The sequence below is a fragment of the Drosophila sulfurigaster genome, chromosome 3 (assembly GCF_023558435.1).
Source record: "Drosophila sulfurigaster albostrigata strain 15112-1811.04 chromosome 3, ASM2355843v2, whole genome shotgun sequence".
Taxonomy (NCBI): Eukaryota; Metazoa; Arthropoda; class Insecta; order Diptera; family Drosophilidae; genus Drosophila; species Drosophila sulfurigaster.
This window is the reverse complement of record NC_084883.1, coordinates 45,778,911-45,800,348: the sequence shown is the minus strand read 5'-3', so window position 1 is coordinate 45,800,348 and position 21,438 is coordinate 45,778,911. Positions and strand designations below refer to the sequence as shown.

At 42.4% G+C, this 21,438-nt stretch overlaps 4 protein-coding genes across 14 annotated transcripts in view; 3 read left to right on the top strand and 1 right to left on the bottom strand.

Moving 5' to 3' along the window:
• Positions 1-260: 260 nt before the first annotated feature.
• LOC133842792 (uncharacterized protein F23B12.7) lies at positions 261-3,942 on the bottom strand. Its single transcript, XM_062276043.1, has 5 exons — positions 3,372-3,942; positions 3,173-3,287; positions 1,535-3,106; positions 630-1,475; positions 261-570 (listed from the first exon to the last, which is right to left on the bottom strand). The coding sequence occupies exons 1-5, from the start codon at positions 3,840-3,842 to the stop codon at positions 323-325; spliced, it is 3,252 nt and encodes a 1,083-aa protein (XP_062132027.1). The 5' UTR covers positions 3,843-3,942; the 3' UTR covers positions 261-322.
• Positions 3,943-4,258: 316 nt separating this feature from the next.
• Positions 4,259-14,362, top strand: LOC133842793 (activated Cdc42 kinase Ack). 2 transcript variants are annotated; one of them, XM_062276044.1, is made up of 3 exons: positions 4,259-5,285; positions 9,547-10,705; positions 11,821-14,362. In XM_062276044.1, the coding sequence occupies exons 2-3, from the start codon at positions 9,570-9,572 to the stop codon at positions 13,919-13,921; spliced, it is 3,237 nt and encodes a 1,078-aa protein (XP_062132028.1). In that variant the 5' UTR covers positions 4,259-5,285; positions 9,547-9,569; the 3' UTR covers positions 13,922-14,362. The 2 variants fall into 2 exon arrangements, with proteins under 2 accessions (XP_062132028.1, XP_062132029.1); XM_062276045.1 differs by lacking the exon at positions 4,259-5,285 and adding an exon at positions 9,339-9,475.
• Positions 6,882-8,427, top strand: LOC133844878 (serine/threonine-protein phosphatase 4 catalytic subunit-like). Its single transcript, XM_062279152.1, has one exon. It carries the CDS (start codon positions 7,137-7,139, stop codon positions 8,055-8,057), a length of 921 nt encoding a protein of 306 aa, XP_062135136.1. The 5' UTR covers positions 6,882-7,136; the 3' UTR covers positions 8,058-8,427.
• An 823-nt stretch (positions 14,363-15,185) lies between the features above and the next one.
• The window catches only part of LOC133839809 (formin-binding protein 1-like), a 39,699-nt gene continuing 33,446 nt past the window's right edge, over positions 15,186-21,438 (top strand). The window contains exon 1 of one of the 10 annotated variants that reach the window (XM_062271394.1): positions 15,186-15,933. In XM_062271394.1, coding sequence (XP_062127378.1) covers positions 15,910-15,933 — 24 coding nt within the window. In that variant the 5' untranslated portion in view covers positions 15,186-15,909. The remainder of the gene's footprint in view (positions 15,934-21,438) is intronic. The other 9 variants (XM_062271397.1, XM_062271393.1, XM_062271398.1 and 6 more) reach the window with 9 other exon arrangements.

Below are 21,438 nucleotides of genomic sequence, written 5' to 3'. Positions count from 1 at the left end.
TATTTCAAATAATAACGAAAATAAAGTGTTATTGAAGTATTTAAAATTGTGGTAAAAATATGAAGGTGGTGTAGGAATATTATATTATATGATTCAATGATCTTTTGTAAGAAAAAAAGTACAAAAAATCTGAATTGAAAAGAAACAATTTGTAGGATAGATTTTTGCATTACTTTTGACATCAATTACTTTAAAATCTGGACTGGAAAGAAATATAATATATATTACTTTATCAATATAGTTCTTTCTCGGTCATTTTGTGTTTGTATAATTTTATTGCATTAAAACAATTCGTAATTTCTATAAGTTATCAACATTGCGCTTAATGTTTGCGCTTCTTTCCCTTCCCGCCGCCAGCTCCTCTGCCTCCTCCTCCTCCTCCGCCCTTTCCAAACTTTTTGCTAGTGTAATTTTTGCTGTTCGAGCGTCGCTTCTCCTCCCACTTGAGCTGCTTATCGGAGGATTTATCCTTGTTGAAGACGGCATTGCTGGTGCCTTGGCCCTTCGTCTTGGCCGTCTCCTCCAGGAGGTTAGAGAAATCATCAGCTGCCGCAAAGAGCGAACTCATATCTGCAATTAGTCATGATTAATATAAATGAAAATAAATTAAAAATATCACGCATACGCACCGTTGCTCTGTTTCAGTTTCTGCGCAAAGCCGCGCTCATTGAGCACCGCATCCTTGCGAGATTTCTTCGACTTGGGCGGCGCATCATCATCCTCTTCATCAGGACTTTCGGGCGCCTCACTTGAATCGCTATCGCCGCCATCCAAATCAATGGATCCCGCATCATCATCGTCATCTTCACCGTCATCCAAAGGTTCCAGATCAATGGAACCCGTCTCATCGTCAGACTGATCTTCGCCGCCAGACATTTCGGCCTCGTCTTCCTCATCATCATCCTCATCCATATCTCCAGCATCATCTGCCCAATCATCTTCCACGTCATCATCCATGTCATCCTCTGACTGCTTCTTTTTCTGCTTCTTCTTAGACTTGTCCGCTTGCAGTTCGCCGCCCAACTCCTGCAGATAGTTCAACTCATCGTCATCCTCTGCATCGTCGCCGTCTTGCTTCCCCTTCTTGCCAAAGAAATTGTCCAAGTAACTCTCAAACTCATCATCATTCACTTCGCCCTCCTTCAAGTCATCATCATCGGCCGCTTCGTCTGCCTCCTCCGTCTCCTCCAGTTTGGGCTGTTTCTTGCTCTGCTCCACAATCTCTGCCTGCTTGCGCTTCTGCTCCAAATAGTTGAAGATGAACAACTCATCCTCGGTGCAGTTCAGTTTGGTCAACGAACGCACAGGTTTGCCACGTGCCCCAAAGGATGTGTAGCGTTTGTGGGCGGCACTGGCGGCGCCTTCAGCCACCGGTTGATGCTCCAGTTTCTTGGGATTCTTAAATGCGAAGCGCTCCAGGAAATGGGGCAAGCCAAAGTCGCGCAGCGGATCGCCATAGTAATCAATGCGTTTCTCTAAAGAGGGAATGAAATTTTAGTTAATTGGTGACTACAACGAAGTTCTCTTTTCTTACCTAGAAGTATCTGCTCGGCAAAGACCTGCACGGTGGGATGATAATGCTGTCGCAGCAGCAACAGCTCATTTCGCAGTGCGTAGCCGGCGCCGGCAAAGGCGGGCACACGATGATACGGATCGTATTTGCAGGCATCGATGTTGCGAACTTTGGCCTCTGCTTGATTTGCCGCCAGACTGGCATGATGCCATGAACTGGGCTTCTTCTCCGATGCCTCCTCCTTTTTCTCCTTCTGCTCGCCCTCCTCCTCCTCTTCCTTGACATCCTTGTACACCTCCTCGCCATCACCATCGCTGCCAAACTTGTCCAGTTCCGCAGCAGCTGCCACGGGGAGCACTTGCTGTGCATCCTCCGCCTGCTGCTCATCGCCCAGTCCGCCGTGCAACTCCTTGCGCATGCGCAACAGCTTGTGCAGCACAATTAAGCAACCGGCGGCCATGTGAGGTGGCGCATAGAGCGCAATCTGCAGCAGACGCTTCACAAACGCCTGCGCACGTGCCACATGCTGATCAATGTGCACCGCACGATGCACAATGTGCAGCAGCTGACTCGCTGTCTTGGTGCCAATGTTGATCAGATTCAGATCGAGCAACTTGATGTACAAAGCATTATAGAAACGATCCGATTTCTCCGTCTTTACAGTGATGAGCTGCAGCAGCAAACCCAGCGTTTGCACTGAGACGCGTATATTCGCCAAATGCACCAGTCGATAGATGGTATCCTGCATCTCCTTGGTCAGCAACTCGGTGCTACCCTTGGCCGGTTGGGCTTCGGTGATGGCTTTCTGCAGGCAGCGCAGAATCGCTTGCATGGTGCGATTGTTGACGGCGCCCTTTTGCACCAGCACCTTGAACAGCGCAAAGCAAATGTTCACGAGCTTGGTGCAGACTTCGGGACGACCCGAGGGCGCAATGCTCGAGAGGAAGCACAGGGCAAAGTGCTGGGCACGCTCCGAGATGTTGTTGCGGAAGAGCAGCTTCTCCGCCTCGGCCACAATGACGCCGCACATGTTGGGATGACGTTGCGCCACCTCGCTTAGATGATGCAGTGCTTTGGACGCAATCTTGGCAATGGGATCACCCAGCTTATTGATCAGCATGGTGAGCAACATTTGCTCCTTCTCCGGCGCATAAGCGAGCAGCCTAGCCGAAGCCACAATGGAGGCGGTTTTGTTGTGTTCTTGGCCAGTTTGAAGCCCCTGCATCAGATTCTTCAGGTACTCATGGTATTGATCCTTTAGTTCGTTCTCAAAGTACCAGTAAGCGTAGATGCGACGAATCTGATCCTTGTGCAAATCCTCTTTCTTCACCTTCTTCCAGTCGGCGCCACGAGTGTGGATCGAAAACAATTTACGCTGTGGCGGCAACAACACTTGTTGCCACAGATCCGTTAGCACGGAGATAACATCGTTGCTGCTCTTGTTGGAGATCTTGCAGAAGCCAATGAGCGTCGTCAGTGCCTCCAAATTGCCCAGCGGATTGCTGGTAACGAGCAGAGCGCCAGCATTAGCGCGATCCTTGGCTGTGCCCTTGTGCAGCGCCGTTTGCAGCCAGCGGGCATCACTGGGATTGCCTGGACGATTACAAAATTAATGTTATAATGAATGCGGTAAAGATTTTATGTTGTTGATTGACTCACGTTTGTAGTATGTGCTCTTCTCCGATTCGTAAGCGTTCTTGCAGAGATTAAACAGCTCCAGCTGCTCGTTCTCCTTCATGTCCAGCAGCTCGTCACTGCAAGGATAATCCGGGTGCTATAAAAGATTTAATATGCAAAATCATTAACCGTTTGTGATGAAACTCTAGCAGTAATCCTCTCTAGCTTCTCTCTAACTCACCACATGATACCATTTCTTCTGCGCATCGTCTTCGTCTGTGTGCGCCTGATACTTGTTGCGCTTCTTGGTCTTCTCCCTTTCCTCCTCCTCGGCATCGCTGTCAGTAGCTTCCGCTGCTTCCTCTTGCTGCTGCTCCCCGCCGTCGTCATCAAACTTGATACGCTGCGGTTTCTTCACGTTGCCCGCAGCATCGAGCACCAATTTATCGTGCTTGCCACTTGGTACCGCTGCTTGTGGCACCTCTTGCACCTCATTGTCGGCGTCGTTGAATTTAATCTTTTGTGCCTTTTTCACATATCCATTTGATTTCGCAGGTGCATTATCATTTTTTGGCCGCTTTGGAAATTCATTTTTTTTGTTGTGCTTCGCTTTGATGGGCTTTGTTTGTGCTTCACCATTGTCGTTGAACACAATCTTTTTATTTTTCAATGGACCGTTGATTTGCACACCTGTAGCCACTGCTGCCGGCATGATTTTAGTTAATTGCAAACAGATTTAACATTAAAATATTGAAGTAACAAATTCAAAACGCGCTGCACGTGTGTTCAGTTCGAATTGACATTCACCTCGCATCGGCGACACAGTTTGTTGAGCGCAATGTGGAGCAAAACATACAGAAATCGTGTTATCGTTGTGGTGTCCATCACTAAATTTATTATTATGGTATTATTACAAAAACGGTATATTTTGAATGTTAGCTGAAATCAACTTTATAATTTCTCTATATTTACAGTCCAACTTTTTTCATAAATTTCAGTTTTTAAATTATATTTCTACCTTTTGTTTATGTTTTTATTACTACTCCACATTTAGGGCAGTATATTTTCGAACTAAAAATGGGATTTTCGGTAATTGAACCAACGGTTACACAGTGCTGCGTTTATTCGTATTTGTGCAACAACAACAAACGCTAGCGGTAGTGCGACGCACGGTATTTTCGCCAAGGCAATTTAATTTTATTAAACGCTCGCTGGTGCTTCGTTTTATTCGTGAGCTTGCTGGTCAACAAACAAGCTTGAACGTGACTCGACTTTAAGCTTCATAATATAAAGAGCACCTTTGTGCAACTACAACAACAATAAGAGAAGCTTCGTTTCGTGCATTCGCCCCTCAATTTTTAGTTGCTTGTCTTTCGTGCGCGCATTTCCAAGAAAAACGTTAATTTTGTTGTTGTTTAATTTATGCGAAATTACACAAAATAGATGTGAGAAGGAATATGTAACAAAATAAAAACGCTCGCACGCACACACTCTTAACAGCAATAGCACAATTACAACGAAAAAGGGGCAAAGCCGTGGAAAATTTGTGCAAAAAACTGTGACGACAGCAGCAAATAGCAATTTCAACGTAGGGAAAGAGCATTATTGAGTGAGTGTGTGTTCGAGTGTGTCTGTGTGTGTGTGTGGGGGCTAAATTAATATTAAGCGGTTGCCTCCTGCACCTCGGCCATTATGACAGTGATGATGGCCAATTTCCATGAAGCAGCAGCAGCTCAGCAATGTTGGCAAATCATCCAAAGCCAGCTGCTCTTTCAGCGAGTGTAAACAAAGCAGCACACATACACGCATACTCACGCACACAGACGCAAACGCAGCGAGACAGCGACGACGTCGTCGTCCTTCACCTTGCGTCGTTGCCACCGCAATCGCCACCTTCAGCTGCTGTCCCACGAAGTGTGCACACATATTGAGTTTCATTTGCCATCTTCTCGCAACCTGTTCACAAAAAGACAGGAAGTTTCGCAAAGTGCAGCCAGCAGCAACAACAACAATACAACGACAACGGAAGCGTCAACGCTTCGCTGCTTCTGTGACTTCTGCAGCTGTTCCCAAAATCTACGACTGCAGCTGTTCCCAAATCTACCAAAATATACTCGACGTCTGCAGTTGTTCTCAATAAAATACTAATACACGGGTAAGTGTCCTCTGGGAATAGCCGCAACTGTGCGCATTTTGCTTAAGTCTATTGTTCTCACAAATGTCGCAAATTTTGCCATCAGGGTGGTTTTGATCAAACTCTGATTAGTTTCAAGTTGCCAAGTACTTATCTGCCCCTCTATCTCTCTCTTGCGCTTTGAGGTATATTGTGGTCCAGTATCCGCTTTGCCATACAAAATTGTTTCCGGCTGAGTAATTGCTCGCCAAGTGCTTTGTCCGTAAAGCATTTAACTTTATTAGTCGAAGCTTTCAGCAAAAGCTGCTCATTGTCATTAATATTGACTCAAGCTTTAAAAATACACATCATATCTCCTCTCTCTTTTACACACCTTGCACATGGCTTATCTCAGTAGAATTTTTAGCACGCGCCAAGAATCGTTGCACTGTGACGTCACACAAGTGTGCAGCTGCAGTTGCGCTCTCTGACATTCTTTGAGTCTCTCTTCACACACACACATACCGGCACAAAACATGCACAGCCGCCTCTGCGTGGCCCACTTGCATGCGAGCAGCGCAGTCAGCGTCGGCGCTGGCGATGTCACTGTGTTTCCAAGCTGACGTAATGTGGCTGATAATCATAAAGCAGCGACGCAACCGCAATTTTAATTCGTCGTTTAATTTGTTTTATGGCATACGGCACTTTCGCTAATGAAGTACCTCAATGATAAATACATATGTATGTGTGTGCTGTGTCCACTTCTTGAGTTCAAGTTCGCCGCGGCTTATCGCAACGTAAACACAAATAAAACGAAGAAGACGCAGACGGCGACAGCGACTGCGGCAGAGAAGTGTAGCAACAAGTTCGTTAACCAGTCGAACCCACCCAAAGTAAAACCCCCTTTGAAGATGTTCGAACTGAGTAAGCAGACAATGAATAGTTTTTTAGTTTTTAGTTGGAAACCAAGCAAAACTGAAACAAAAACAAAAAAAAAAAATAGTAACACAAACGACGTGACCGGCATGCAAATACCATTTCTCAAATTGTTGCGAGCGGAGCGTGAGCGTGGGAAGCCCCCTCCAGCAACAGTAAACAGCCAAAAGACAAACACAGACAAATATGGCGAGCATTCCCAACTGCGAAATCTCTGAAAACAAATCATTGATACTATCACTATAGCGCAATAGTGAAATATTATGACATACAAATTAGAAAAAGACTAATTTGTATTTTTATAATTCAACAGTTTTAAGGCAATATGTTCGAAATTAGCTAGTTTTTAAGTTTATATTTTAATAATTCATCATTTTAGTTGTAAATCGACATTCTTTAAAGCGTTAACATTTATCGATAAATATTGATAGTACTTTACTCTGCATTTGTACAAAGCAAAGAATTCAACATTTTTTAATGCAATATATTCAGGAATTTGAATATTTATTATTACGTTTAATTTAATTTTTGAATCATACCATTCGTTAATAGTTCTTCAGTATAATTCTAAACATTTGTTCAAAATTTTTTAATTGAAATTATCAAGGTATTGATCATTTGCAATTTGTTTAGTTTTTCCCGTATTTTAAAAATAAATCTTTCTCTGAATTTTGTAAACAAATAAGCACTTTTCTTGAGAAATGAAAGCTCAAGTGTGTATGTTGTATATAGAGAATGACAAAAATGAACTCAATAAGAGTAGTTATCTTTAACAATTCGATACTATTAAATAGGCCATTCAAAACGCACTCGTTACTATCGCGATAGCTGAAAGCTGTGATAGTTGATCAAACGAAACTATCGATCAAAGCTATCATCTCTAGCAAAAAGCGTGGTTAAAACGTAATAGTCCTGCGTCTCTTGAGAAATAGAATCAGAGTGATTTTAGAGTTTACGATGTCAGATTACGGCGGATTAGATCTTTTGATTGAGCAACTACAACGTTGTGAAATCATTCCCGAGTATAAAGTGCGCTCCCTGTGCGGCAAGGCACGTTCGCTGCTCATCGAGGAATCGAACATGCAACGCATCGACCCTCCGGTGACTGTTTGCGGCGACATTCACGGCCAGTTTTATGACCTGATGGAGCTGTTTAAGATTGGCGGCCAAGTGCCCGACAAGAACTATCTCTTTCTGGGCGACTTGGTGGATCGCGGCTTCTACAGCGTGGAAACCTTTCTGCTGCTGCTCGCTCTCAAGGTGCGCCATCCGGATCGCATTTGGTTGATACGCGGCAATCACGAGTCGCGTCAAGTGACTCGGACCTATGGCTTCTACGATGAGTGTTTTTCGAAATATGGGAATGGCAATGTGTGGAGATATTGCATGGACATTGCCGACTACTTCAGTCTATCGGCCATTATCGATAACGAGGTATTCTGTGTGCACGGCGGTCTATCGCCCTCAATCAATCGTTTGGACGAGCTCAGACCGATTGATCGCAAACAGGAGGTGCCCCATTTTGGTCCCATGTGTGATCTGCTATGGAGTGATCCCGAGGATCAGCTTGGCTGGAAGGTTTCGCCTCGTGGTGCTGGCTTTCTTTTTGGCAGTGATGTTGTCGACAAGTTCAATTACACCAACAACATTAACATCATCTGTCGTGCCCATCAACTGGTCATGGAGGGCTACAAGTTTCATTTTAATCGACAACTGTTGACAGTTTGGTCGGCACCTAACTATTGTTATCGCTGTGGCAATGTGGCAGCTATTCTCGTTCTCAACGAGAACTTGCAACGTGATTTTGTCATCTTTGATTCGCCCGAAATGAAAGAATTTACAGTAACCAAAAAACCACCGCCTAAATATTTTCTATAATGAGGAAAGATGACATCTTAAGAAGGAATTTAAATGGCAGTCTCTTTAACTTAATCTTAAGTCTTCAATAACACAACTATGAAAGGAAATTTCACTTCAGATTATGCATTAGGAAATAATCGGGGAATTCCGATAGAATTTTTCCCCCACTTGCATTAACAAGTATCTGTCTTCAACTGCCTCTTGACGTTATGCAGTCAGAATACTTGTTATATAGCAGTGCCATTGTTGTATTACTAATTATTATAAATGTGACAAATATATATGCTGATGTCATACGCGATAAAGCAATGTTCACCAACAACTGAACTATACTTACATTTTAATAACGGTCATTATGAAAGAATCTGCTGAAAGTCAATAAAATATAATCTTTCAAGTAAATTTAGTACTTAGAATATGGCGATTTATTATTAAGTTTAACAATTAATGAAATATTAATATAATAATGTAGTAGTAAGAAACTGCTGAATGTCAATAAAATATGTTTTAAGTAAATTTAGTATTTAAGAAAGCTCAGCTGAATATGACGATTTATTTTGAAGTTTAACAATTAATAAAATATGAATTATTGCATAACGATTTAATGATGCTGGAAAGGGGAAATATTAAAACATCATGAACGCTTTTCAGTCGCTGTAATTATGGCTTTAATAGCCGGCTACAAAGTAAACTCGCTTTTATGCAGCCGTTGAACACTTTTGTCTGAAACGGTTATCGATGCACAGTTAATCGGTAATTGTTTATGCATTTTAATAATAGTAAATAGTATGACTCAAGTCTAAAGATCAAGAATTTTTCTGTGCTCTCTTGTTTTCTTCTCTAAACTGAAGTTATGAAAACAGTCTTTGCTAAACTGGGAAATTGGAGTTGTTGCACAAGTAATTCTAATGTGATTTGCTTAATTATCGATAGTAATATGGACATTAATCGTATTGTAATTTCTTGGTCTAACATTCAATGACAACTATGTATAATAAAGATTAAGTATATCTTGTTGATAAATTTGTGTTTGGTGTATTGTTACTGGGTAATGATGCAAAACGTACTGAAAACATACTATCGATAGTAATAACAATATATATCGATGGTTAACACTTAGTGGTACCTATGGAAATACCGTATTTAATACCTTGTTTGATAGCTCTCGAGTGTTTTAATGGATTTGAGAGTAAGAGAGAAACTTATCGGCTTAAGAAGATATCTGAAGATATTTAATTTCTGTAAAATCTTGTCTCTTTTCCAATGATCCTCTTCGTATCGATAGTAAATGTTGTTATGATAAAAAATGTAAACTTCAGCTAGCTTTTTTAGTTCGATACAAATATACATGACAATCAATTATATTTAGTTACACACGTTATCAATTAAATATAGTTTAATCTTATCGATAGGGCTTCACATTCATAACTCCAGAGGTGACAACGATCAATGACTAACACAATTTGCAATTCCACAACCAAATAAATAAACATATTTTCGCTTGCAGTTGGTAAACGCAGGAGACGAGAGATGGGGTCACCAGCTGGCGGGGATGGAGGTCAGAGCGAGACCGCCTGGCTGGAGGATTTGCTGCGCGAGGTGCAGCTGGAGCAGTTCCTCGAGCGCATACGCGACGATCTCCAAGTGACGCGACTTGCGCACTTTGACTACGTGCTGCCCGATGACCTGGAACGCTGTGGCCTGGGGAAGCCGGCGATACGTCGCCTCATGGAGGCGGTGCGCAAGAAGAAGGCGCATCAATGGCGCAAGAATATACTCTCGAAGCTGATTGGCGGCGGCAAGCAGCCCTCATCGAAGAAGCAATCCCAGCAGCAACAGCAGCAGCAACAAACACAGCCGGGAGCACTCACTTGCCTCATCCACGAGAAGGACATCACGCTGGGACTCAAGCTAGGCGATGGCTCCTTTGGCGTGGTGCGTCGTGGCGAATGGAGCGCCTCGCCGGCGGGCAAAGTGCTGCCCGTGGCTGTTAAGGTGCTCAAGTCGGATAATCTCACGCAGCCTGGGATCATTGATGACTTCTTTCGCGAGGTGCAGGCCATGCACGCTCTGGATCACTCGAATCTGGTGCGTCTCTATGGCGTTGTGTTGTCGCAGCCCATGATGATGATCACCGAGCTGGCGGAGCGTGGCTCCTTGTTGGATACACTCCGCAAACAGTGTCGCCACACCTCGCTCACCCACATCTGGAACTGGTCCGTGCAGATTGTCACCGGCATGGCGTACCTCGAGCAGAAGCGTTTCCTTCATCGGGATCTTGCGTGTCGCAATGTTCTGCTGACGGCGGCCAATAAGATTAAGATTGGTGACTTTGGTCTGATGCGTGCGCTGCCCCAGGAGGATGATTGCTATGTCATGTCCGAGCACAAGAAAGTTCCATTCCCTTGGTGTGCACCCGAATCGCTGCGTTTTCGTCAATTCTCACACGCCTCCGACACTTGGATGTTTGGCGTCACACTCTGGGAGATGTTTAGCTTCGGCGAGGATCCCTGGGTGGGTTTGAATGGATCGCAGATCTTGCGCAAGATTGATCGCGAGGGTGAGCGTCTGCATCAACCGGACGCCTGTCCACCGGATGTCTACGCTATGATGCTGCAGTGTTGGGACAAAACGCCTGCCGAGCGACCCACTATGGCAGCTCTCAAGTGAGTTACAATCCGTTATTATTATGTCTGTCTTTCTGTCCGTCCATCTGTTTGATGTAAACGTTCTCTGGAACTATACGAGCTAGAACTATCAAATTTGGTAACAACATTCTTGTATATTTTACGTAGTTCTATCTGGTTTTAAGATTGCGCTACGTCCACACATTTTAGCATAAAACTAAAGAATAGTAATAAAATATATCCTGAAAGTTGAGTTAGAATTCGAACGACACAACTCATTAAAATAATAGAAAATACATTTAAAATGGGGAATTGAGTTTCCCTCACTATTTTACAACACCTTAAAACAATAGAATTTATATTTTTTTTAAATATACTGCCAACTTAATAAGTACTTGCAATGTTACAATCTCCAATTATTAAAACTTCAATTCAATATTTCCTTAAATGGAGCTACAGAACTGTGGTTAACTGGGTAGCATTTTAAATTTCTAACTTTAATTGCAATCTATGACTAAAGCATTTTTATTAGTGAAACATACTTAAATGAAAGTATTGGCATTTTAAATTAAATTTAGGAATATATTAAGCGATTTTAATTATGATTGTAACCAAAATGTGGGTTTTGCATCCAAGGAAAGTTTGCTCATTTGAATGCTGACTACTTATTTAAAATTAGATTTTTTCACGCTAAATTGTTCTGTTATCTTAGTTATCTCAGTGAAGCTTATTCAATTATTATAACTTTGTGGCGGCAGGAAATGTGTGTTAACAGGCAGAAGGATGCATCTCCGACCCCATAAAATATATATATGCTTGATTAGCATCAACAGTCGAGACGATATAGCCATGTCCGTCCGTCTGTCTCTCTTTCCGTCCTAGAAACTATAAGAGATGCAGGTAAAGTTTGTTTCAAGTTTTTGCCACGCCCATTTCTACCTCCAAAAATCGAGCTAGAGTTCCGATTATCGGTGAATACAATAATAACTATAGTATTAATGATTTGGTTACGATAAAAATGGTCCAAGTTATTAAAGAAATACTTTTGTATAATACATTTTAAGTATTTTTAATACCTTATTTAAAATAGTATCTCACAGTTGAGTACACTTATTTGTTTACAGCAATTGCTAATGCTTCTCTCATCTTTACAGGGAATACCTGGCGAGCATGTCGCCTCCCGTGCTGCGTGCCTCGCGTAGCTACCACGATGCCAAGGGACTCCAGATCGAAGCGGGCGATACGATTGCCATCATCGATGGTCGCTCCGAGCTGAAGCTGATCAAGGGACAGAATCAACGCACCTACGACATTGGCGTCTTTCCACGAGGTCTCCTCGAGCAGCGGCGTCTCAACGATGTGCCACTGCGCAGCAACGGAGCGCAGTTTGGCTTCTGCTGGGGCGGCGCAGGAGGTGCCACAGCGGCGATGGCCAATGGCGATGAGAGGCAGCGGAAATGCGTCAGCTTGTCGGCTTCGAAGACGACGGCGGCGCATGCCAAGGAGTCGAAGAACAATTCGAGCAAACAGTTTGCCTACAACAAGCTGGTGAACGAGGCCGCTGGACTGCAGCGTCGCAATGCGGTGAAGCAGCGCGTGGCATCGGGAGCAACTGGTCCACAGCGTCCGCCGCCACCGCAGCAGCAACAGCAGGAGGGCATACTCATTGACATCTCACCGGAGCTGCGTCCCATGGCGATGGCAACAACAGCTGGCGACAGTTCGTCGCTGCAGCTGGACAGTTCCTTCTGTCTGCTCGATGCACCCATCGATGTTCCCACGGATGCGGGAGCTGGCGGCGTGACTTATGCCTCCTCGGGTCCGAATACGCCAACCTATTTCAATGAGCAGCCGCAGTTTGACTTTGTGCGTCAGGAGGAGACGTCGCCAGCTCGTCTGCAGCCGCCGCCGTATCAAATGCCGCCCACCTACTCCAACACGATGGAGTTTGCCCAGAAGCGGGAGCCTAATCGTGATCCCTTCGACACCAGTCACATGGAATCGCCATCGAATGCGTTGATGCTCTACTCGAATACTTTGGCAGCGGGCAACGAAGCAGCTGCTGCTACTCCGCCTGCTCCTGCTCCGCTCTACAGCAGTCCGTCGGTGCGCAAGAGTCTCTTTGGCAACGCCAACAAGGAGAATATTCCCGCCTTGGAGTCCGCTGCCATGCAGTTTAATCTAAGCAATCTTTCGCTGGAGGCGACGCAGCCAACTATGGAACAGCATTCGCAATCACAGCCACAGTCGGACAGCATGCTGCTGGACAAATCGTTCATAGCCGAGCTGGAGAAGGACATGTACAGCGGCAGCAGCAGCAGCAAGGCGCAGCAGGATTATCAACGCAACACGTCCGGCATGTATGCCAACAAAGAGATTGTCTACAAGCAGAATCTGACGCCACTCAAGAACGCCGATGGCCAGTCGAATCACTCGAGTCCGCTCTCGAATGCCAGCGAAGTTTCGCCCACGCCCAAGCAAAACAATGTGGAGCAATCTGGCGTGGCGTCCACACAATCGCTGGTGAATCGCATCTGGTATGAACGTGTGGCGGCGCCATCCGAGTACTATGCCCAACCGCCGCAGGAGACGGCGACACAACTGGCTGCCAGCGAGCAGATCTATCAAAATCATCAGCAGCAAGCGTTGCCAGCGGCGGAGACACATCACTCCTTTGTGGCCATCTCGAATCGTGTGGTCGCATCACCGCCCAGCAACAACAGTGTCTATGCCTCTGCCGCCTCAATCTATGGCAGCGTGGAACGCTATGATGCAGTGGCCGCCAGCACAGCGGGTTCCACCTACTATGGTCAGGTGCCCAATGGCAATGGTGCCATCTACGACGAAGTCACGCTCGACGATTACTTGCGTCCCCATCGTCCAGCTCCGTTGGCACCGCCGCCGCTTTCGGCACAGCAAATCCAGCGGCGACTGGACAAGATGCGTCAGCAGCAACAACAGCAGCTGGAGGGCGCCCATCAGCTGTATGCTCCGGTGCCTGCGGATGCGCAACGGGAGCAGGAGAAGCTGCAGCAGCTGTTGCAGGAACTGGGCAGCTCTGCCGTCGAGCAGGATGTGCGTAATGCTTTGCGTGCCGCGAGTGGCGATGTACAGCTGGCCTTGAGGCACTACAAGATCGATCAGTTGAGTCGTCTGGGCGTCGCTGGACGAGCACAATGCGAACAGGCTCTACAGCAATGTGGTTGGAGTCTTGATGTCGCCGCTGAGCTGCTGCTGCAGTCGACCGTGGGCTAGGTTTTAAGTTTTGCATGCCAGGAGTATTGTATTGACCTTTTAGTCTTGTAATTTTATTTCACTTAAGTCGCGATATATCTCGAATTATTTTCGCAAAATACTCGGCAAACATTTGCTTGAACTTCAGTAAACAATTAACGACTCTATACAAACACACACACACACAAGAAACACTCACATATATAACATATATATATAGATGTATATCTTTTATATATGTTTCCTTGTTTTAGTTTAAGAGCAACGATTTGAAATGAATTTTTGTAATTGTTATTGCATTGCATACTGGAAACTAGTTGGAATGCAAGTGAAATGATTTGCACGCTATTTTACACAAAAACAAGAAAGTCTCGACGGCTACGGCTGCTCTAAAATGCCTGCGAAAGGGCTACATTTTAGTTAGTTATTAAATCAATAAATTATATGGTAATTGTTACAAAACTTCGCATTGAGCTTTTTATTTGAACTGCAACAGTTCGATTTATTTTGCACACATTAATCGGTGCGTCTCGCGCTGCAGCCCTAACAATGTTTATCGTTACTAATCGCTGTTTGGTATTTTAACCAACACTGTCTGGCTTTGTTCACAATCCCAGTGCGGCCACACTGGAGTGCTTTGCTGCAGTTTGAAACGAATCGCCGAAGGTAAAACGACGCATGGTCCGCTTTAGTTTGTTTTCGCACGAACAAAAAAAAACAACAATTAATTGTGGTCGTGTGTGTGTGTATGAGTGCAAATGTCGCCTAAATTATGACGCATACTAAGTGCAAGCCGCATATCATTGCGATACACATAAAATTGTGCAACACTTGAACAACGGCTTACTAATAATACTACTTAATATTGAGAATTGCCAAATGCTGCATTTCCAATTTCCATTTCGATGCGCGAAAAGAAACGAAAAAAAAAACAGCAACGAAGTGTAGAAGAAGCAGAGTGCGTGCACTCGGCCTACGTTCGTTGTTGTGTGCGTGCGTGCGAGTGTGTCTGCTTGACTGTGTGTGCGTGTGTGTGTGCGAAATTATGTAAAAACAACAATAGGCACATTTGCCTATTGTATTTGCTCTCTGGCGTCGCATGGTTGTTGTGCTGTTGTTGTTGGCTCGTTTGTTTGCCAGCCAACGAGCATTTAAATGGCAAAAGCAAAAATTAAAACTAATGGCAAATTCAATTAAAGACGTGCGCGCGTGTTTGTGTGTGTCTTTATTATTTTAATGTATCGATAGTCATCATAAAGATAAATGATTGCTTATAAAAAAAAAATAAAAATTCCAATTGTTTTTGCTTCGCGCTCTCTTCCAATTACGAAATGCAGCCTCGCTCTCTATCTCTCTCTCCCGCTCTCGCAAATACTGGAGTCGCGCTCTCTCAATATAGCCATCTCGTTCGCGCGACTGCAACGTATGCCAGTGCACACAAATTTTCTTGACGTCAGCAGCGACGCGACAGCGAAATGAGTTGGAAGTTGGCCGGTTTTATTTATTAATGTTGTTGCGTGTGATTGCGAGTATCCCTGCCGTACCCCTCCCCCCGTTCCCATTCCATTCCCCCATCACACGCATTTTTGTCGGTCTACCTGCCATTCCGCTGCCGCTGCCGCTGTCGACGTCGACGCTGGCGTCGCTGCGCCTGGACACGTCTGCATTTTACCTGCGTTTATTTGATGTAAACTCATCTATTGGAATTGTGCTCTCTTTATTTTTGTTGTTTATACACACACACATAGACAATTAAGCAAAAGGGAAACGACAACGCAAACGAAACAAAAACGTACAAAAAATTCTCAGTTTTAATTCTTGTTCTTATGTTTTGCTTCATGTTCCGCTTCTCTTGCGTTAATGAACAACAATCAAACAACCAAACAAACCAAACGAAACAACAACAACGATAACAGTGGCAAACGGATCAAGAAGAAGCAGCGCAGCAGCAGAAACTGGCAGAGTCAGAAAACGCAGCAGCAGCAGCAGCGCAAAACTCCAACAACAAAATGAGTTGGGGTACGGATCTATGGGTAAGTGTTTTTATTTTTGCATTTGCTTTTGCATTCTGTATTTGTTGACTTTGCTTTTGCGTTTGTTTTTTTGGTTTTGCTACTGTTGGTATGAAACTGCTCTTCTTCTTCTTGTCTTTGCTGCTTAAAGTGCAAGCGTGTTATAACGTTTTCTTCTTCTTATTGTACTAAAACTTCTCTCGCTGTTTCGCTCTCTCTCGTCTGCGTCTCCATTTGACCAACACAGAACATCAAAAACGAAAAGAAAAAAAAATACCAAAAACTGGTTTTGCGTGTTTTATGTAAATTGCCTCAAGCGCGTTGAATTCCTTTTGTTGTTGTCGTTCTCGTTGTGGCTTTGCGCGAGTTGTTGTTGTATTCTACATTTTTGGAGCGTTTCAGCAGCAAGCGGCAAACTTTATGTATATTTTAAACTGCTTTTTCATAGCCTCCTGTCGCAGCTGTTTTCAGTTGCTGCCGGCGACACGCCCGAAATTGGCGTTTTACCTGATCCCTGCTTTCGCTCTCACCCTCTCTCGCTCCCTCTTCAACCCACGCGCCATGCTTGCAATTTTGCTGTTTCAGCTGTTTGACAAAGCTGGTAAGGGGGCGGGGATGTGGAATGGGGAGAGTAGTGTCGTTTTTGCGGATTTTAGTGCTTAGTATTTTTTTTTGCGTTTGCCTTCAATGTGATTTTTATTCGTTTTTCAATTTCAATTCGATTTCGGGGGTAGTTTTGTCAGCACACCCTCAAACTCACTCTCTCTATAAGTTTGCCTGTGTGTGCCTCTGTGCGTGGCTCTGGCTGTGTGTGTGTAGGTGTGACTGTCTGTGTCTGCGGCATTTGCAAACTTGCTTCCGCAGCAGCTTCTGCTCTCAGGATAAAATTGCATGTCTAGACAGAGTCAACCATCTATTAGCCTGGCATTTAGCCTTTTTTTTGCCCTCAGTTCGCTGTTGCCGGATTTTGATAGTTGTATGCAGAGCTTTAAGCTTGCAAATGTGACCAAATTTGTTTGACTTGCGGATTTACAAAAAGAACTATTCAAATATGATATATAGTGTATTTAGAATGAGACTGCAACGTGATGGATTAGTTTAATAAAGTTGAGGAGCGTGTTGAGAGAACTATGATGAAAGTTGGCGGTTAGACCTAAGAAGTATGTTGAAATGTATTATTGCCTGGTTAGCAATAAATCTGTTTTCCAGAATTGGTATTCTCTATTAGTCTGTTTTCTCCTATTATATTCAAATTATTGGGTGCTAGCCCCAACTTGCATTTATATATTATATTTGGGATCGTTTGTAATAGTTTTCAAAGTAATATCTATCAAAATATAAAGAATTTATAATGATTAAATATTATTATAAAATCTTATTTAAATTTCTTGAAGAAAACTCGTTCCCAAATTTGTAAAAATTTCGGTAAATAAAACCAAAGAAAACGAAAAGAATAGTTAGGATCTTTCTGAAATGTATTGTTTATTCTCATTATATAATTTCTAACGATCTATCGCTATTCCCTCACTCTAGAAATTTCCATTTCACATAAAAATTAAGTCAATTCTTTCGCTCTTACTCTTACTCTGTATAATGTAATTTCTTTCGTTCTTTAAATATTTAGAATGTTTAATGCCTTCGACTTGCTCACGAAATTTACAAAATCTTTCTTTTGTCTTCTGCCATGGTCAATGGGCATCTATTGTTCACGTTCAGGGTAGAATCGGTAGCCCACAATATGCGATGATTGTTTATTTTTGCAAAAAAAGCGCTAAACATTTGCATAAATACGAATTTGCACGCGAATCAATGTTGTTTTTTTTGTTGTTGTTGCTGATGTTTTTGGCTTAGGGAGTAGAAACGGAAAATACTCGTAGCAAACGGAGCAAAGAAAGTGCAAAGCGAAATTGTAAATTCGGTTAATGGAAATTAACACGTAACGCTAAAGAAAAAGCATTATATATAGTCGTTTTTATGTTGTTTCGTTTATTATTTATAATGCAAATTCCGAGCTTAAAGCCGATTCGAAGTGGGCTAATAAGCGGGTCAATTGCGAGGCCTGCATAAAAAATTGAAATAGAAATAAAAATAATAAAAACCCAACCGCGGCGTGTTGCTGTTGGCCAAGTGAAGCCAAAGCCAAAGCCAACGTCAAAGCCAAAGCAATTTCCAAGTGGCGTCAGTCAACTAAAAAAATACAACAACAAAAAATAACAACAAAACTTTCTTTGCATTTTTTTCTGTTTTGTTGTTGCTCCAGCTGCTTTATGAACGAAATTTTCACTTTAATTAAATTTAAAGCATGCGCCAAAGGCGAAGTTTAAGTCCATTAAACAAAAACTTGGCTCGTTGCATATGCAAAAAGCTGAAAAATAAAAAAAAATTGAAAATCAAACAAAATGATATAAAAATAGTAATAAAACTGTTTTTACTATGTCTATTTATTTTTCTTGTTGTTGTTTTTGTTGGGGTGAATTTCTTTTCCTCTGCTATGCCGGTTCCGCCCGATATCTCCCTGCTATTCTCTTCTCTCATTCTCTGCTAAAAATAGTCGCCTGCCATTTCAGATCTCGTAATACAATTGCGTGAGTGTGCGTGTGTTATTGGGTGGGAGTGGGAGTGGGAAAGGGAGGGGGAGGCAACGTGTTGTGTGTATTTTATGTGGTCTAGTTGGGTATTTTGATTGGGAAGCACTGGCTGCATAAATTACCGATTAGTGACAGAGGAATTCCATATCGATAAACACGTGTCGACTATGTTAATCGAGTTAAGATTCCTTTCAACTTCAATTGCGCGGCTGAGATATGTGATACTGCAATATGGTCACACTTTTGTTGACATGTAATGTTTTTATAATGAAGTCGTTGATTTAAAAGATACAAAAGTATTTCTAGAACTGAATTGATAATTTGTTTTATAATTTTAGAGTTATAATTTACAAAACATTTTATACAGATATTTCTAAATTTATTTGGTCACACTATTTTTATATATATTTGTAATTTTTGTATTTTACATAGTTGGTTTATAATTTTAAAATAATTTTTAGATTGAGTTGCCAATTTATTTAAATATTTCTTACTTCTTCAATTATCTGGTCACACTATTTTTAACTTTTTTTATTAGTTGATTTATAATTTTAAAATAATTTCTAAACTGAGTTGCAAATTTATTTATATAAATTTTATACTTCTTCAATTATCTGGTCACACTTTTTTTTAACTTTTTTTATTAGTTGGTTTATTATTTTAAAATAATTTCTAGACTGAGTTGCCAATTTATTTATATATTCCTTACTCCTTCAATTATATGGTCACACTATTTTTAACTTTTTTATTAGTTGGTTTATAATTTTAAAATAATTTCTAGACTGAGTTGCAAATTTATTTATATATTTCTTACTCCTCCAATTATCTGGTCACACTATTTTAAGCTTTGTTTGTATTTACTCTCCCTAAATCAATTTTATAATTAAGTGAGCTTAAGTGATTGGCGGGTTTAAGCTGTAAATACCCGAATTTAATGCGGAACTCGAGTTGTTTACTCGTCTGATCAGCTGTTTCCGCATGCACATCAATTACAGCTGTTTATTATCTGTGAGCAAATAATATGATAACACTCCATGTGATAACTGTTATTATTATTGCAATCTATTCTAAATGTGAGTGGCTCTCTTTCCCCTTTCGCGCTTTGTGTAGCGCAATTTGTCTACATTAATCAATCTTTGGAATGGTTTCTGATTTGTATCTTTGTATCTTGTTAGACTTGATCAGCTGTCTGCGCTTGTTATTGTACAACACAATCGAGCACTTGTCTTCGTTCGTCTCTTTCACTCACTTGCTGTGCGCTTTTTCGAGGTCTCTGACGTTGCTTTAGCTCCTTCACACTCTCCAATCATCCACTCGACGACGCTCTGATGTTCAATGCCATCATCGTCGTGGTCATGGAGTGCAGCTGTTTAATGTTTTTTAGAGCACTCTGTAAATAATTTTTGTTGTACTCTTGTTATTGTTGCAGTTTTTCGATAAGTTTTCGTGACATTGAAATTACGTATTGATTGGCAACACTTTTGCTACTACAAGAAAACAAAAAGATAACCCCAGAAATGATCTCGTAATTTTACCGCTAACGTTAGCCGTTTTTTTTAGAGCTAAAAATAAAAACTGAGCAAGAAGATTCATTTTTTTATGATCTTTATGAGTGACGTGCAACGATGCAAGTTTTAAAAAAAAAACATACAAGACGGCGAACACCAACTTCTTGGGGTCATATATCTTTCATCAGGTCTAATTACTGTCTTCTCGAAGGGTCGTTCATTTGGGCTAACGTGTGCGCCATGATTACGTTTCTGGCACACCCCAAAGCCAAATGCATTGACACAACGCCCGCCGCCCCCTCCGGCCAACTTCCAATTAAATCAAAAGATGGCAAAGTCGAGGGCGATGACGATGGCGATGGCAATTTATGTGCTCAAGGCCAAGAAATATATGAGATGGCACTTGCATCTTTTTTTGGGGTCGCACCCTAACTGAAAATTTCGCTCTCTCTCTCTTTCTCTCATTCTCACTGTCGCTTATCGATTTTCCAAGCTGACTTCAGACAGACGCTTGAGATGCTTGGCGCCAGGAGTTACGCCTTTGGGAATTACAAGGATTTCTCAGCATGTGGGGCGCAACGCAAAACTTGACGTCTCGACGGGTGGTTTCTCATTTTATTGCATCCGAATCCGGCGAATTTTGTTTTTGCAACATTTCCCTTTCGGTTACAGTTTCTCAATATGGTCAAGGGGTAGAAATGTGTTGTCGCTGCATTGGCAAGCTTCACTGTACTTTCCAGCTCTCTTGATGACAATCTTGCTGTGGCCAAGATAATTGCAAATTCCATTCACATTGTCCAAGTGCATTGTACAATAAACTCTTTGCACGATTGTTGTTGTTGTTATTGCTGTCTGGCCTGGCGTCTATTGATTTGAGTAGCCTTCAGCCTGCGTTGCATGCATATTAAGCAGCGTACCTGCTTCGCAATCCATCATCACGTTCAATATGCAAATGCAAACAAGTAATCGACCGTTGCGATTTGAAATTGCGGCGTCTCTTTGCCATTAGAAATCACAGCTTTTATGGCTATATAGTATACACTATATAGTGTGCCATATATGCACATATATAGCATGGCATATTTACAACTAGCGCTGCGTTGATAAGCACTTAAAGAGACCTTACTCATAAGCAGAGCAAGCCTTCTTTTCACGCACTTCGCTTCCTCTTCTGCTTTGGGTCTTTCTTATCGTTTGACCAACTTTTTTTGCGGCTGCGATAAAAAGCGCTTAGCAAACCGAAAGAAAGAAAGAAACCCCACAGAAAAAATATAATATAATAATATATATAAATCTGAGAAATATTTCATAAGCATTTGCATATAATAAGAAAACAATTACAGCGCAAAGAAATTTTTGGTTTTCTTTGTCTATGATTAACACCTTCATGCCACGCCCCTTTTAAATTGTTTTAAACTGTGCGTCATAAC